General features: G+C 43.6%; 1 protein-coding gene across 1 annotated transcript in view; it reads left to right on the plus strand.

Annotated features, from left to right (window-relative positions):
* Window positions 1–18414, plus strand: part of LOC309702569 (uncharacterized protein) — a 1256944-nt gene that overhangs the window by 241992 nt on the left and 996538 nt on the right. Inside the window, 1 exon segment of the mRNA XM_082527162.1 lies at window positions 6420–6596. Within this exon segment, the coding sequence (XP_082383288.1) occupies window positions 6420–6596 (177 nt within the window).

Below are 18414 nucleotides of genomic sequence, written 5' to 3' on the forward strand. Positions count from 1 at the left end.
CGTAGCCATCGCTCTCTCGCATGGACGTGGCAGTCTTGCTGTCTGCTGCGAATCCTCCCCGTACCTCCGTGACCTCGTCTGGTATCTGCTCCCTCCTCTGTAAGAGACAGTAAAGGAAAACACGTCTCTGCCTAGTCTTGAAAATCTAATCTTATCATCCATTGTTCTTCTAGGGCCTCTTCTTCTTGTGGCCTCAGCTAACTGCTAATATTTAAATGGCTAACATTAACATGTGTGCCAGCCAGGTTAACATTTATGATGAACTATGATTAATTAACTGATGTTGAAACTGCAGCTTTACTGACCTCTGAAATTCCTCCTAAAGTGTTATTCAGTGTTGTGACAGTCAGCTGCTTCAGCTGCTGCTGGGATGGGCTGTGGCAAAGAGAACAGAGAAAATCCAAATCAGAGTTTTTCTCTGAATTAAAAGCAAGGAAACAACAATATATTCTACATGGTGAAACTGATGGTTTCTGGTGTTTGGGTCTGTTTTTCTGTATTTATGCAGATAAAGTGTAAACTCAGATGAATTATACCATCAAATGTTAAAGGAAAATATCAGGATGAGTGTCTGTGAGCTGAGAAGGACGTGAGGCGAGCAGTTTATCCCAGAGCTGAAGCTGCTCTGTGTGCAGAGATGAGCTCAGATTCCTGCTGTGATTGATCAACAGTCACAGAAATGTAGACTTGTAGTTATTACTGCAGTATGGTCACAGCAGATACTGATAAACATGTATTATGAGGATGGATGATCAAGTTTCTCACTCTCTCCTTTAAATCTCAGTTTTTTTCTTCTTCACAGTTTATCTGTTAATTTATTAATGAATAACACTGAAAGAGTTTCTGTTATATTTCCCCTTGAACATCAGCTTATTAGGGCGGCATTAGGAAATAGCCCCCCTCCAAAGAATGAATAAATGAATGATGATAATAATAAAATGATTAAAAAGCAGAGCTCAGAGTGATAGAATGGTCAAACATGGATCCACGGGTGGTTCAACTGCATTTGGTGACGTGACTAAAGCAAATCTTTCAAATAATCCCACCATCAACGGGATGTTGTCTCCTTTACTACGGTTACTTTACTTGGTCACCGTGTGAATTTCTTTGAAATGAACCAAATTCTTTTATTTGTTGGTTGTTGCATATTTAACCTCTACAGTCAGGAAAGGAGGAGATGAGGCCTCAACAATGTTGGGTTGTAGCTGTGGTTCAGGTTAGAGTGAGTGTCCATGGAATAAATTTAAGTCAGTGAACTGGAAACATGACTGTGTTCAAACTTTGTTTTCCTTTTTATAATGAGTCTAATCAAAGGTGGACAGAAGTATCTCCACTGTGACTTTTCTGTGTCACCATCAGAGCTTCTGCACAGTGTCATCAAATCTGGATGTTTGTCACTAACAGTCAATGATTTTAGTGATAAAGAAATGTGTTCACAGAGGGAGGAAGAGGAAGAGGAGTGGTGGTTGTGAGGAGGAGCAGCTGTCCTGCTGTGCTTTGTGCCAGGACGTCCTGAAGGATCCAGTCTCTACCAGCTGTGGACACTGGTTCTGCAGACAGTGCATCTCCTCATACTGGGACCAGTCTGCTTCATCAGGAAACTCCTCCTGTCCCCAGTGTGGAGAAAGATCCAGAAGCAGAGCTGGACTGCAGACAGCCAGTCAGAGCAGCTGTGTACAAAGTAAGACTGAACATCTGTCTGCTGATGGACTCATTTCTGAAAACTGGACTTCTTGTGTTGTTCAGACATTGAAGAGTTTTCTTTCTCTTTAGTCTCATTGTTTTTCTTTCTTTCAGCAGATGTTGGTCTGCAGGAGGTTTTAGATGAACATAAGATCAGTCTGAGGAGGAGATGTGAACGTGTGACTGAAGGAAGTGATGAAACAGGAAGTAGAACCCTCCTCAACACCATCTACACTGAGCTCTACATCACAGAGGGACAGAGTGAAGAGGTTCATACCCAACATGAGGTGAGGCAGCTGGAGACAGCTTTCAAGATGGACGCCCTCCATGACGCTCCAATCAGGTGCCAGGACATCTTTAAAGCCTTACCTGACCAACAGAGACCCATCAGAGTGGTTCTGACCAACGGCGTGGCTGGTGTTGGAAAAACCTTCTCAGTGCAGAAGTTCACTCTGGACTGGGCAGAGGGCTTGGAGAACCAACATGTCAGTGTGGTGGTTCTGCTTTCATTCAGGGAGCTGAACCTGATCAGAGATGAGCAGTACAGTCTTCTGGAGCTGCTCCATGTTTTCCATCCAACATTACAGAAGGTCACAGCAGAGAAGCTGGCCGTCTCTCAGCTTTTGTTCATCTTTGACGGCCTGGATGAAAGCAGACTTTCATTGGATTTCACCAACAGGAAGCTGCTGTCTGATGTCACACAGAAGTCATCAGTCAGCCAGCTGCTGACAAACCTCATCCAGGGGAATCTGCTTCCCTCGGCTCTCGTCTGGATAACTTCCCGACCCGCAGCAGCCAATCAGATCCCTCCTACATGTGTTGACAGGCTAACAGAAGTACGAGGCTTCACTGACGCCCAGAAGGAGGAGTACTTCAGGAGGAGATTCAGTGATGAAGAGCTGTCCAGCAGAATCATCTTCCACATGAAGACATCCAGGAGCCTCCACATCATGTGTAGTATCCCAGTCTTCTGCTGGATCACTGCTACAGTTCTGGAGCACATGTTGACTACAGAGCAGAGAGGAGAGCTGCCCAAGACCCTGACTGACATGTACTCACACTTCCTGCTGGTTCAGACAAAGAGGAAGAAGAACAAGTACCATGAGGGACGTGAGACGAGTCCACAGGAGCTGACGGAGGCTGACAGGGAAGTTCTTCTGAAGCTGGGGAGGCTGGCGTTTGAACATCTGGAGAAAGGAAACATCATGTTCTACCAAGAAGACCTGGAGCAGTGTGGTCTGGATGTGACAGAGGCCTCGGTGTACTCAGGAGTTTGTACAGAGATCTTCAAAAGAGAGTGTGTGATCTTCCAGAAACCAGTCTACTGCTTTGTTCATCTGAGCATTCAGGAGTTTCTGGCTGCTGTCTACATGTTCCACTGTCACACCAATAGGAAGACAGAGCTGCTGGAGAACTTTTTGGGAAAAAAATACAACGAGTCCTCTCTGGATGATTTCCTTAAACGAGCCATGGAGAAATCCCTCGAGAGTAAAAATGGCCACCTGGACCTGTTTGTTCGCTTCCTTCATGGCCTCTGTCTGGAGTCCAACCAGAGACTCTTAGTAGGTCTGCTGGGTCAGACAGAGATCAGTCCAGGAACCATCCAGAGAGTCATCAACAACCTGAAGGAGATGAACAGTTATGGAATCTCTCCTGACAGAAGCATCAACATCTTCCACTGTCTGATGGAGATGAACGACCTCTCAGTACATCAGGAGATCCAAGAGTTCCTGAAGTCAGAGAACAGATCAGAGAAGGAACTCTCTGACATCCAGTGCTCAGCTCTGGCCTTCATGCTGCAGAGATCAGAGGAGGTTCTGGATGAGTTGGACCTGCAGAAGTACAACACATCAGAGCGGGGACGACAGAGACTGATTCCAGCAGTGAGGACCTGCAGAAAGGCTGGGTGAGTCCAGATGTGATCACTAACATCATTGATCAGTGTAGGTTAGTAGTTTAATGTTGAAAATAAAATCAGATTGTAAGCACAAAGTGTTTGTGTCCGTACGCTGCAACCTTCCACACCATTCCTTTATTGTACAGACTCAGCAGCAGCTCCATGGATCCCAAATCCAAGAGTGGAGAACAGATTTGAAGTGTGTCACATCCATGCAGTCACAGCTGTTTCCACCATGTTTCCACTGATATTAATCCTGTTCAATGACACGTTTCATATCAGTGAATATGTTCTTTAGGACGTCCACTGACATGTTTAAGTGTCCTGCTGGAAATCACTCAAATCATCCATGAAATCCATGAAAAATCCTTTTAGTGTTTCTAACTTCACCCTCTGTCCTCTCTCTCTCTCCATCCTCCTCACTGCTTCTTTCACTGATAATCACACAAACATCGTATTCAGCTACAAAATAACACAATAATATCATCTGATGATCATTATTATAAGAGCAGGATCCATATTTGATATCAGAGTAACACACTGCTTGGTTATGTGCAGTCATCATCAGTGACTGTGGGTCAAACAGAAGCTCTCTGATTGGTTGCTGACCTTGGTCACCTGTCCACTCTCACCTGTTTGTGTTTGCTCTCTCTTTGCTGTCTCCATCCTCTCTCTCCTTTCTCTCCCTCTCTGTCTTTGTACGTCACTCAGGTCCAATGGAAACAGTGACATTTACAAACCAATCAAAGACAAACTGATCCATGTCAGGTTATAACAATATTCAAAGTGAATACAGGCTGCTGCTGGACACAGACAGGTAACATCATTTTGACTTGCTGTCACCTGGATCTGGACTCATAAACACTGAAGCCCTGAACAGGAATACAAATCATTTTCTGCCAACTAGCGACACACCAGCAGATAATGGCTCAGAAAGCTCAAATGAGCCAATCATTTCTGTGTTTAGTTCCCCTGAAATCAGATCTGATATCAGCAGCTCTGAGTTCATTCATCATTATTGTCCAGTGATGAGATTTCTGCTCCGTTTGGTAACAGTCAGCAGGTTTTTCCTGCGTGTGGACGTGAACAGTCGTACCTGACAGCAGGTAGCAAACAGAGATCATCTTTCCAGCTGGAACTCTTCACTGAGCTGAACTCATTCAAAATGTTCTGGAGTCAAAACAGGAAACAGTCCAAATGTGTGTCTTCACTCTGACTCTGGATCAGATCTCAGTGACAGGCTGTGGACATTATGGAAGCCTAAATGTGACACCATCTTCCTCCTTCATCTGCAGATTAAAGCCAAACAAAGATTCTCATTAAAAGTCTGCAGGTCTGAGAGAGACTCAATCGTTGTGTCATGTCAAACACAGTAAGAGGAGCTGAAGCACAGATGTGAAGAACAGATTCATCAGATTATGACCTCACTCTGTTTTGTCTTCATATACATTCAGTCTGTGTTTATAATGCAGATTTTCTGCTTTTATAATAACACATTTTATATTTTCTATCATCACAGACTGACTTGGTGTCGACTCTCAGAGTCTCACTGTGAAGTTGTGGCCTCAGCTCTGAAGTCCAACCCCTCCCATCTGACAGAGCTGGACATGAGTTGGAATGATGGCCTCCAGGATTCAGGTGTGAAGCTTCTGTGTGCTGGACTGGAGAGTCCAAACTGTCGACTGGAGACTCTGAGGTGAGTTCACTGACTGCGGCTGTTGTAGTTTTTCTATATTTCAGGTCTTTGATTGATGTTTGAACCTTTCTTTAGTTCCTAAATGTTCAGGATGTGTCTGAAGACAAATGTGAAGAAGTTTGAGTGCTTTCAGAAATGTTGTCTTTCCAAACGACTGAACAGCAGTTTTTCCTTTTGGCTCCAAACAGAAGTGACAGACTTGAGCAGGGTTCATTTAAAGGCTGACAGAAGTGGAGTGGTGACGGGGAGATGTTTGACAGGACAGTGTTTCAGCCTCCACAGGTTCATGTTGTGCTCCATCAGTCAGTGAAGATGAAGTCAGTGCTGATGAGGCTGTAGAGTGTGTGAGGGATGTGAATGAGGATGATGAAGATCTGATGATAGCAGATAAAAACAGGCTGCAGAGACTTTGAGCCATACAGGGCACACAGTGTGTGTACAGAACAGCTGAAATCATTATGGAGGCCTCACCGGGATATGGAAGCATCACAGTACAGCTTCAGTGAAGCATTAAAGTCTCTGATATGAGATGAGAAATGAAGCAGCCAGAGCTTTTTCATGAGTGGAAATCCACTGTGACTGTGAGCTGCTGCTACAGCCTCCAGATTAGCCAGCAGCTCATCCTGCTCAACATTTTCTCACCAACTTTAATGGAAGTGTGATGTTTTCAGCTGGAGTGATGGTCAGGGTGGCCTCCCTCTCCTCTTTTTCTCCTCTTCCTCTTTCATTTGTAAAGCCACTTCTGCTGCTGTCATTCATTTGGAAGTCCTGTAGCTGAGTTTGGGAGAGACTAACAGCCTCGGCAGCAGAGGGGAGAAAGGCTGTAACACCACCACTTTACTCTGTTCTACCTGTCACATCATTTTATCAGGAAACAAATATGCTCATGTTTTTACTATGTTTGTCTTGAAGATGTAAGAAGATCACATGGTGCTTTTTATTATTGTGTTGGTTTGTTTCCTGTCTCTTGGATGGAGCCAGCTGTGCGTGGCCCCTGGGCCTGTGGTCAGAGAGTGTGCTGGATAATCCGGCCCAGGATGAGGCCAAACTGACATGGGATGAAATGTCTGTCACATAATTGAGCTCAGTGTAGTTTCATTTCTGCACAATTTAAAAACAACCAAAACTTTGTTCTTTATACAGATTGATGGACTGTGGTTTGTCAAAGATCAGCTGTGATTATCTGGCAGCAGCACTGAAGTCCAACCCCTCCCATCTGAGACAGCTGGACCTGAGCTCCAACTACAAGCTGCAGGATTCAGGAGTGAAGCATCTGTGTGGTTTCCTGGAGAGTCCAGGATGTGGACTTGAAACTCTAGGGTCAGTCAGCATGTTTTAGTTGTGCTGAGATGAATATGATGTGAAAGTTGTGCTGACACTAAACTGCAGACATCAGGCTGATATTATACTGATCCACACTGAGGATCTTCATGGTAAAGTCTGTTTTCTTCTTCTCTGGTTTAGTCCATTGACTGCAGCAGAACAATGTTCACATTTCAAACCTTCAAAGAAGAAGAAAAATCCTCCACTGGATAATTCACTGTGATACTCTCAAACTCTTCATTCCACCTTAAAGTCTTTCTGACACTGAAATCCAAAGCAAAATGTGCGTTTGCTTTACAGACAGCAGTCCAACACAAACATACACACATCATCAAAACACAGTCCAACATCCAAATCTCCTCCACTGCCAGCATGAATGATGGGAAAGAGAAGGAGGAACACTCTGACATTCAGGGTTAGAATGAGTTTCATGAAGCAGACTGTGAAGATCAAAGCTGCATTAGAAAGCTTACATGAATGAATGAGTGGACAGAAGTGGACAGAGATCATCTGAAGCACTTCAAAGGCTTTAAATCAGCGCATTTCTCTTTATTCTTTATCAACTCTGTTAGTTTCTCTCAGTTTTCTGTGGAATGAAGCTAACAGCAGGCTAATAAGATGCTGACCAATAGGTTTCTATTAAAGGTTGTAATTTGTATATGAAAAAGTGCTTTGGCTCAGCAGGGATCAGCTTACAGGTAGAATACAGCTGCTGGATGGGATTAGCATGTCATAGCTATCTACCAAACTGCTAACTGGGGGATTTCAGGCCATCTATGGATCATTTTTGCTAACTGTTTATTCAGCTTAGGCTCACAGGGCTGCAGCCTGTGCCCTAGCTGTCATAGGGCAAGAGGCGTGGTCCACCTGCACAGGTGAGCAGTCCATCACAGGGCCAACAGAGAGAGACAGAGAAGCACTCTCTCACATCCACACCTACAGCCAATTTAGAAGCACCAATGAACCTAAGCAGCATTTCATTGGACTGTGGGAGAACATCCAACCTCCACAGAAAGGCCAACAAGCTTCAACCTACAACCTTCTTGCTTTCAGGCACTAGTGCGAACCACTTTTCCCCATTTCAGCCCAAATCCTGCATCTTCCTGTTTCTGACTCCAGGCCAGCTCCACTAACACTTTCTCATCAGACACTGCCACCTAGTGGAGGAAGTCTTAGTTCCATTTGAAGCTTCAGATTACAGTTAGTTCCTTTACAAAGAGGTGGAGGTGGTGGGGCCACAGCACCATCATCACTGAGTGCCATAGGACACTTAACCTTTGTTTCCATATGCTGGGAACTTCCTGTTGTTCCAAGGAGGACTGGAAAATGTGTGAAAATCTCCCAGTCAGTTCCTCACAGCACACTTCAATCATTTCCCTCCCACAGCATCAGGACCAGGGCTTTTTCCTCTCTTTGGTCCCACTAAGAGATTTCCACACAAACACCTCATCAGTGGGACTCTCAGAGCTACCAGCCCTTTGCTACAATCACAAAGCTCTTCATTGAAATCAATGATATCAAAGCTGGAATCAAATGAGTCCAAGTCTTCTGCTGATTCAGCATCACATTCATCTTTGCTCCTTGTCCTGCATCCCCACCATGGACTTCATTCCTTTCCAAGCCAGCCTTCAGTGTCCTTTATTCGGCTCATCCTCTGCTTTACTTTTACACCTGATTTTAGCTGCTTTATCTCTCTTTCAACAAGTTTCTGTGTCTCAATCTTTTTCTTCTCTCCCTCATAACAAGACAGCTTCTTCTGCCTGAGAACATGTTGGAGTGATTTACTAATCCAGGGCTGCTTATTGGGGAAAATACTTCCTGTTTTCAAAGTAATCCCAATTTTTCCAAGAAAGAAATGTAAGTAGAAAACGATGATCTAAGTGAGAACATGAGCCTTTAAAAAGTCCCAGTGGGTGCAGTCAAAGCAGTCCCTCAGTCCCAGTATAGAGTCTTTGGTCCAGACTGGAACAACTGTGTGCCCAGTTTGAGCGCTCTTCAGTCCTGTGACCTGACAGACCCAGAGGGGCCATCACATCACATTTAGAAGCTCCCCTAATGGAGCCACAACACATGTCCAACACTTAGTCTGTCTTGTTGGACCATCTGGAAGAAATGATTCAAGGACTTAGTCACAGAACAGAGATTCAAATCTCCAAAATCCAACTGGCTGCATCAGGACATATAGTCTGAAACTCTGCACAGTTTCCTGTTTGAAGCTGCTTCCTGTTGGCTTCAGCTGTTTGGAGTTTCCATTTTCTAAACTTCTACATTCTGAACCTTCTTCAGCTCTGAACAGATGATGAAACACTGAATGATTTCAAGCTCACACTTTGTCTAATAAACTTACATCTTTCATTCTTTATACAGATTGAGGAAGTGTGGTTTGTCAGAGATCAGCTGTGATTATCTGACAGCAGCGCTGAAGTCCAACCCCTCCCATCTGAGACAGCTGGACCTGAGCTGGAACAACCTGAAGGATCCAGATGTGAAGCAGCTGTCTGATCTTCAGCAGAGTCCAGACTACAGACTGGAGACTCTGGTGTAAGTAGAGTGATGGAGTGAGTGGGTGGTGCTGTCAGCAGTATTGTACTAAACACAGTCAGTATGAAACAAAGATCCAGTGTTTCCTGTAAAGCTGCAGCTTCTCAGTGAAGCTGTGAGAGGAGAATGGTGACAGGCTTCAGGATTGGACACAAACACTTCCTGTTTCTGACCTTTATGGTCACCATAGTAACAGCTGACACGCTCTGATCAAACACTGTCAACAGCCAATCAGCTCTCTGAACAAAGCAGCACGCAGACCAATGACTGCATTCATTTCCAAGTTTAAAGCAGTGAAGAACACAGTCTGTAGGTGAGGAAGAATTGAGTGAGAGCAGATGTTTGGATGGAATTCCTCCAGTTAACAGCTGGAACCGTCCATCTGGATTGTTGGGCTTGTTGTTGGGGTTCCTACAGAGCTCAGAGTGGACACACCAAGGTTCTTCTAATGAATGAAAGTCCAAACTCAAACTAGGAGGGAAAAACATTTTCAGCAACTTCAATAAAAATCCAAAGATTAGAAAAAGTGAAGCAACAATGAGTCCTAGTACAGTCCCAGCACTGAAGTCCCTGCTGCTCTTTATACTGGATGTGCTGCATCACTGATTGACAGCTGATGAAGAGTCTCTGGAAACACTCGTTTATCTCCTCTGCTCTTCCTTCTTCTCTCTGCAGGTGGAGGTGGTGATGGTAAACAGGACGGTGTGTGTGCTGAGAGAGGAGGAGCTGTGTCCTGATGATCCAGAGAGGTTGAAGCAGCAGCAGCTTGTGTGTAGAGACGCTCTGACTGGGCCATGTTACTGGGAGGTGGAGAGGAGAGCTTCATCCAGCAGTGACTGACAGAGGAATGAGAAGAAGTGCAGATGACTGTCAGTGCTGCAGAGTGAACTGCTCTGAGAACAGCTCCACTGTCAGACACAATGTAGAGTCCAGTATCATCCCTGTGTGTCCCTCTGGATCTGACAGAGGATCATCAGTGTGTCTGGACTGCTCTGCTGCTGCTCTGTCCTTCTACAGTCTCTGCACAGTCTCTGTCTGACTCTGGCTTCAGACCCTCCTGGATCAAACTCACCTGGAAAGACTTTCAAACATCACTCAATAGATTTGAAGAATATATTTGATATGTACTGTAGAGTTGCAGTTTGTCACCTGTAAATACAGTCTGTGAGCAACTAAACTTCAGACTGTGTGGCCACCCATGGCTCCAACACCATTGTGAAGTTTGCTGACGACACAGTGGTGTTGGGTGCCATCTCCAACAACGATGAGGCGGCCTACATGGATGAAGTGAACACACACACCCGCCCTCTCACATCATCTATAATTGACTGAGACAGGACTCTCTTCCAGACACTCTAAACCAAGGCACAATGTACATTTCAAATTCCTTTAATTTTAAATATGTTTATATTGTCTATCCTGTAAATTAGTCAGATGTCTATTCATATTAATGTACAGAATTCACCTGCTTGCTGCTACTACTGCACATTCACCCAGTGTGTATATATATATATATATATATATATATATATGTTCTTCCTCTACCCCCCCCCCCCCCCCCCCCCAAAATTTTGCACATGTCGAGGAGCGTGTCAGGCTACATTTCACTGTGTGTTATACTTGTATAACTATGCATGTGACAAATAAAGAACCTTGAACCTTGAACCTTGAACTATGAGCTGAAAGATCTTTCTAGAAACAGGAAATGTTTTCACTCTTCTGTTGCTTTTTCATATATTTCCACAACATTAATATTGATCCCACCTGTCTCATGCTTTTATACATAATAACAGGATACGTGTGATCTGAGCGCTGCTGTGGTTGCTGTGCTGCACGTCTTCATTTAGATAACAGAGATGTAACCCAGTGAGTTTACACGACTCAGTAATGCACTACAACATTGTTATTGTTAATTGTGATTCATCATTACTCTGTTAATCACTGAGTTGATCAAAAATAAATCAATAATAAAAGATAAATACTATAAATATAGGAATAAAACCCAAAGAGTATATTTAACACCCCTACTGGTTAGGAAGGAACAAGCCCCGCCTTCCCCTGCTCTGTACCGTCACGTGCTCAGACACAGAGAGAGACGGAGGTGCACGAGACCATTGCTGATTTTCACCGCCAAGCTTTTCGCTGGAAAATAACTATTAACTTGATAAATTGAGCAAATATCCATACCGGAGATCTGCATGGACCTTGGAGAAACGGACCTGATTTATTGTGAACATTTCGGACCTTGAAACCATCGCGGTGAGTCAGAAGCCTTTAAGCTAACCTTGAAGCTAAAAAGCTAACAAGAAGTTAACAGGGAATATAATGGCCCAATTTCAATGTTGTAGATCTGCGCGGGAGCGGATGAAGTGGACAAGATCCTCTCTGAGAGATGACCATTAGAAGTGTGCTGGTGAGTTAAACTGGGACTGGGCGAATCAGGCTAATTGAAAAGCTAACTAGCCTAATGCTCATAGCTGCAGCTGTAGCTGACCACGTTTTCACTGTGGGAGAACACACGGGGTTTCTCATGGATTTCAGCCATTTTGAGCACTCAGCTTGTGTGCTGATGATGTTCTAGTATTACTTGTTGCATATTAAATGTACTAAAATTAGGTGATGGAATAAGTTAATGTTTGATCTTAAAGGTCATGAATCTACTTTATTTTTGTTACATTTGATGCTCGAGCGGCACTGGATAGATGTCCGTGTGTATTCTTACTGTGCTGATACGTTAGCACATACTGTAAAACTACAGCCTGTGGGTTTTTGTATATTCTTTTGGTAATTTTATTCTGTACATTGAGTGTAAATAATATATTGCTTCATTGCTATGCAGTGTAAAGCAATGCTACCATAGTTTATGGTTTATTTCTGATTTCTGATAGAAATGTGCACCTTGATGATAGAATAAGCTGATTGTGATTTAAAGATTGCATTCATGATTAAGATGCACTGTAATCACAAACTTTTTGACTTGACTGAACACTGACTATTAAGCCGGCAAGACTGACATATCTGAGCTCAGATAGGATTCTGATTGTTATTATTATTGCTGTCACTGTATTTTATTTTATGTTTTCATTCCTGTTCATGAAATGCTGTTAAATTGTTGCTAAATAGTTTAATACAATTCATAGCAACTTTACCTGTGGCTCCAGTCATTCTTCTCCACGCAACTCACTTTATCCCTCCTACGAATCTAGCTATTGGCCCATTCTCTCCATCTTACTTTAATTTCCCCTACCCTATAGGGCTTTGGAGCGTGATGTCACGGGGGTGGGCGTGGAAAGGATTTTGGCCCGATCCGCCATTTTGGGGGTCTAAGTAAGGAGCAAAAGCATAGCCATGGTTCGTACTTGCTGTGTGGTCGGCTGCAATGTTCGATCTTACGACCAGCACGGGAATAAGTTTGGATTGTCTTTTTATGCTTTCCCAACCTGGAAGCAACATGAAGGAGCTCATGTATCGGATATTACCAAACGAAGGCGTCTAGCCTGGATAGCAGCCGTGAGACGAGCTGATATCAAGTTCTGTTACGTCTCCAGATATCAGTTGGTGTGCTCAAGACATTTTCATTCCGGTAAGTTCTAAATATGTTCACATCACACTTTATAGCTGAATAATATCATCGTTGGTGGTCTCGGAAGTTATAGAATTTGCGATCAAACATCGAATGGAGTGACTTGATTGGTTGATGTAAAGACAATAAATGAAATGAGACAGGAAGGACACAAATTGGCGTTAATAATTTGCCCGATTATCAATGTGTTAATTTGCATCTACTTTACAATTATGGGCATATAATATGATAACGATATTTTAGCAGTTCAATGATAAATGTATAACATTAATTATGGTGGGGGGTGGAAAATGGCTATTTCACTCGATGCACTCCAGCTGACTTACCTTGGTATTAATGACGACGTACTCAGAGTTTGGCGGCTTGAAAATAGCCAAATCTTGCACCCAGCCATTTGTAAATTGGATGTGCGCCTCCAGTGACTTGTAATTACGAAACTGGTTTGCTGTGTAAGCGCTTACTCCACAAACAAGATACGTGAAAGCCCTATAGGGCTTTGGAGTTGACGTCACGCCGTAATGCATTGTGTCAAACAAGATGCGTGAAGATATCGGGGTAGGACAGTGGCGGTAAGTCGTCTGGGTCTTTACTCCACTGCCGTATTTCAAATGGGTCCAGATTTGCGATGCACGCTATTTTCTGCAAGTACCGCTGCTTCGCCTCTGGACGCAATCGGTCTCTATACAGTTCATTCTCTTTTGAGAGGCTCTTAAGCATCTTTCTTGTAGTCGTCGTTCCAACACAGTGTGTTTGTTTTGATTCGTAGACCCCGAAAATGGCACTGCGCTCCCACAATGCATTGCAGCGTGACGTCAACTCCAAAGCCCTATTAAGATCACTAACAAAAAGTCCTCTCTCAGTGTACTTTCAACCAAAAGGCAAATAACCCAACCACATAAAAGGTATAAATACTGAAACACTGATCCAACATTATTCTTGATTGACGGATCATTTGATTTTACACTTTTACCTGAATGTGGCTCCTTTTTTTGGAAAAAGGAACCTGGCTGTTTCTCTCTACACAAACACACACACACACACACACACACACACACACACCAGGAGTTATAAGGTTAAAGGGCATCCAAATCCAAGATGGCGCCGCGTATGGATGCCCTGGTGCTTCAGTGCGTTACTTCTGTTTTGTTTTTGTGCATAACTTCTGTGTCTGGGCACTCCTCTGGATATTCTTACACCAGAGAAGAGCTTCTTAACTACAGGACTACAACACCTGTGGATTTACTTCCAATATTTGTCGCATCTGCGGCAGATTTACTGCAGACTTTGATCAGGAAAGCGAGACGCCGAAAGAGAGGAAAGCGAGCCGGCGCACTCGTGCGTCTGAGGAGACGCGGACTGCGAACTGCTCTTCCTGGGATCTTCCTTTCCAATGTACGCTCACTCAGGAATAAGATAGACGAGCTGGCCCTGATGAGAAGCGTGAACAGAGACTTTGCCTCCGCCTGTGTCTTATGTTTTACGGAGTCGTGGCTCTGTGAGGACATCCCGGACTGCGCGCTCAAGCTGGAGGGCTTTCATCTGCTGCGCGCGGACCGGCAGGCCTCTCTCTCTGGTAAGACCAAAGGTGGAGGTGTCTGCTTCTACATTAATAGTGGCTGGTGCACAGATGTAACAGTGATTGCTCAGCACTGCTCTTCCTCTCTGGAATACCTTTTTATTCACTGCAAACCGTTTTATTCTCCGCAGGAGTTTGCTTCATTCATCCTGGCTGCTGTTTACATCCCGCCAGATGCGGATGCGCAGGCAGCTCAGTGCGCACTCGCGGAGCAGATACTGCACATGGAGCGGACATTCCCGGACTCTCTCATTATTGCTCTTGGGGACTTTAACAAAGCCAGTCTGAGCCCAAAATACAAGCAGTATATTAAATGCCCGACCAGAGAGGAGAGGACATTAGACCACTGTTACAGCACGATCAGCGGGGCCTATCGCGCGGTCCCCCGCGCTTCACTCGGACTTTCTGACCATGTCATGATCCACCTAATCCCCGCGTACAGACAGAGGCTGAAGCTCTCCAAACCTGTCGTGAGGACCAAAAAACTGTGGAGCAACGAAGCTGTGGAGGAGCTTCGCACGTGTTTGGAGTCTACAGACTGGGACACAATGAAGGCTGCTTCTAACAGCTTGGACGAGTTTACGGACACTGTCACCTCCTATATCCACTTCTGTGAGGACAGCATTGTGCCATCACGCACCAGGGTGAATTATAACAATGACAAACCCTGGTTTACTCCTAAACTCAAAAAGCTGTGGCTGGAAAAGAGAAAGGCGTTCAGAAGCGGAGACAGGGACTGCTACAGAGAGGCCAAGTACAGGTTCACTAAAGAAGTGGACATTGCTAAACATCAGCACTCTGAGAAGATGCAGCAGCAGATCTCAGAGAATGACTCGGCCTCTGTGTGGAAAGGTTTTGTGGCTAAGAGGGCATTTTTTGGCTGTCACACTCAGCAAGCTAATTAAGAGACGAGCCACGAGGTTTGCACGTGTGCAGAAAGATAAATAAAGAGTGCCTTTTTTTGGACCTCCCCACCACGTAAAAATGAACGTTTATTCCCTTTGAGTGAGGCCAATGAGGTAAATGTTTTATTTATTATCGTTGTATGTAAATGCGCGACTGTTGCGTGGTATTCAAGCGCAATAGCCGCAGTGTGAGGTGTAATGTGTACTTTATTGATCATTTTGTTGGAATGTTTCGTTGTATATAATGCTTAAGGACTTTAGTAAGAATATTCATTTAAGTTTGTATTTCCTTTTAGTTCTGACGGCATTGTATCGGCTGTGGTTGGACATCATTACATGTTAAGATGTGGAAGAATCCTCCTGTCCGAAATAAATGTCAGTTTAAACACAAAGAACAAGTTGAGCTTTATTAAGACTCGAGGGGAGTAACAATGATCATTGTTCTGACAGCATTTTGAGTGGGAACAGTTCAAAGTTATTTACTGATTGAAACAAGCTGAATGTTTCTGTGCACGATGAAGAAGATCAGCAGCAGGAGCTCAGCTGATCAATGAACTGACATCTATCAGTCGTTTCATGAGATGAAGTCATCAGCAGACATTTGTTCTAACTGTGTGATGAATGTCAGAACGTCAGGGCTCTGCTTTAGTCACTGCTTGATGATCATTGGCTCATTGTTGAATCCAGTGGCCCAGTCTGACCTCTGACCCTTTGCTGCATGTCTTCTGTGTTATCTCCACTTTCATGTCTGATCTTCTGCTGTATCGTCCAAAATAAACATCTGAATCATTTCCAACACTTCAGCAGATCTTTAGTTTGGGCAGTACAGCACAAAATAACACATATTGTACTATACTGCCCACTTCCTGATCTTATTGGATCTGTGTGTGAGGTTGGTGAAGGAAACACATGTTTACTGAGTGAATCGCTGCCATTAGGAACTAGTTTTTCATATCACAGCCTAGAAATCACACAGGACCATTTCTGCAAGTGAAAATTGGAGGAAAATAATCGTATAGTTTGTGCGTGTGAAGTAGTCAGACTCGAACGTCAAGGAAGGTGGTAGGGAAGCAGACATTTCAGATTTCCAAGGTGAGCAACTTATTTACAGTGAAGTTAATTTAATGTAACTTAACAAAACTTCCTCCCCAAATAAACTCTATTAACAAAACTCAACATAACATGGATCTGGTGACACAGCTCACCTCTCCTCTCTCCTGCATCTGATAGAGACTGGCTTTAAATAGGGCCACCAATTTCCCTCCAATTGCCCAGCCAGTACCACTCACTCAACTGAGGGATCTAAAACGCTACACAGATTATCCAAAAAACACAAAACCTCTACACACTTCTAACATGCACATTTACACAACTAAATGGCAGTATTAACGAAAGGAAAAACATTCAACAAATCCCTTTAAACCTTAACACAAACAAAAGGAAGCATCTCTATGGAAAAAGAAACCCCTCCACTTTGTTTGACCTGCTGATGTCATATGTGACATCATCAGGACTTTAAAATGAGGAAATCCCAGGCGGGCGTTTCCCCACACCTGACCCTTATGACGACTGAAAAGACAAACAAAGTAAGTATGAACAAATGACTTAATCTGTAACATAATAAAATATAAAGAAACATAACTTAGTATTTGTCTTCATTTGCAGAATGTTTGATTTGCCAGCAGCAGAACGCTTACACAAACAAACCCGGGATAGTGAGTGAAGCAATGTTACTTGACAAATAGCAAATCATAGCAAATACATAGAAACAGAATAATGTGTACAATGTGCAAGAAAAGGTAAACACATATGGGACAAATGGAGAGCATTGCAACTGCTCCTCCACTTTGTCACAGTGCGACTGTTGTTTGTAAATGAAAACTTATCCCAACTACATGTGCTGCTGACCTTTGACCTTTTCTTTAGGTGCACAGAGGCCAGAGGAGTCTGTGGAAACATCCAGAACTGAGGCAGTGCTACAGATGTCTTCAAATAAAGTGGTGTATTATCCATGGATGCGTTCCATTCCTGTTTAGACCTGCTCGCTGTCAATGGGCTTCATTCCATTTCAGACTGCCGGTGGTCGGCTGGAATCTAAACTCAACATGGCTCCTGTGTTAGAAGAGCCTCTGATTTTAAAATATGCACATTGAATAGATTCTTTCCAGCACTATGGAGCTACCAGCCCAGTATATGTAGCCCACAGTAGATGGAGTTTTCAAGCTGGACTGACAAACATCAGGACTCATGTGATCCCTACATGTGGACCTTTCACAGATGGATCCAAGTGCAGATTTAACTCTGCATTACATTTGACTTCAGCTGTTACACACTTTCATTTTCTAGCTGTGTCACTTCCTGCTTTTTGGATCAGATAGTTTATCCATGTCCACAAATGTTTGGCTGCATATTTTTATCATCTATATTTTCCAGTCTTCATGCAGCCGATATTTCATGTGAACTCCAATCTGCCACCTGCCATCACGTTTTCAGGGTTAGTTCAGTGTTGGACATGTAGGACAAACAGCAGCACATGTTCTCTAAATGTTTGCAGTCATTTTTAAATGACGCTGATACTACATGAGACATTTTCCACATTTATTGTCTTTGAACAGAGAATAATAAAGCCATCAAACATATACAGGCTTCTGCAAATACAAACTTCTGTGGTGCATTTGATGACCTGCAGAGGAGAACAAGTCGGGCTTTTCAGCCCTAACACAACCTCTCAACCTCTTTGTTCTCAATACTACAAAACCTTAAAAGGCTGATATGCAAGTTTGCATGAATCACCAACACAGTTGTGTTTGTTTCTAGTGTAGTTATAAATAAGGTGATCAAATATCTGCTGACTGATTAGATCCAGTATCTATTACAGATGAACTGGACATCACAGCATGTTGTTAATCCGTCATATCAAACTAAACAGTGTTGCTGGTGTAAATATCCTCCAATAAAGTCAGATGGGCTGAGGGCTGCTGTTGCCAGGTAACGATGATGTCACACTGGATCTTCTGATCTTGAGCATCGTAGTGCTCGGAGTCTGATGTTGGCTCATGTGTTGTCATACACCAACATGACGTTCTACTAGTCAAGGCCTCACCATCACCCACTGATGCTGATCACACAGACCCACTAATAGAACTGTTTTATCAGGTTTATGCAGCGTCACCATTAATGTCACATTTAATCAGACCACATTTACATTAC

This window comes from Aulonocara stuartgranti (assembly GCF_965226115.1).
Source record: "Aulonocara stuartgranti genome assembly, chromosome: 3".
Classification (NCBI taxonomy): Eukaryota; Metazoa; Chordata; class Actinopteri; order Cichliformes; family Cichlidae; genus Aulonocara; species Aulonocara stuartgranti.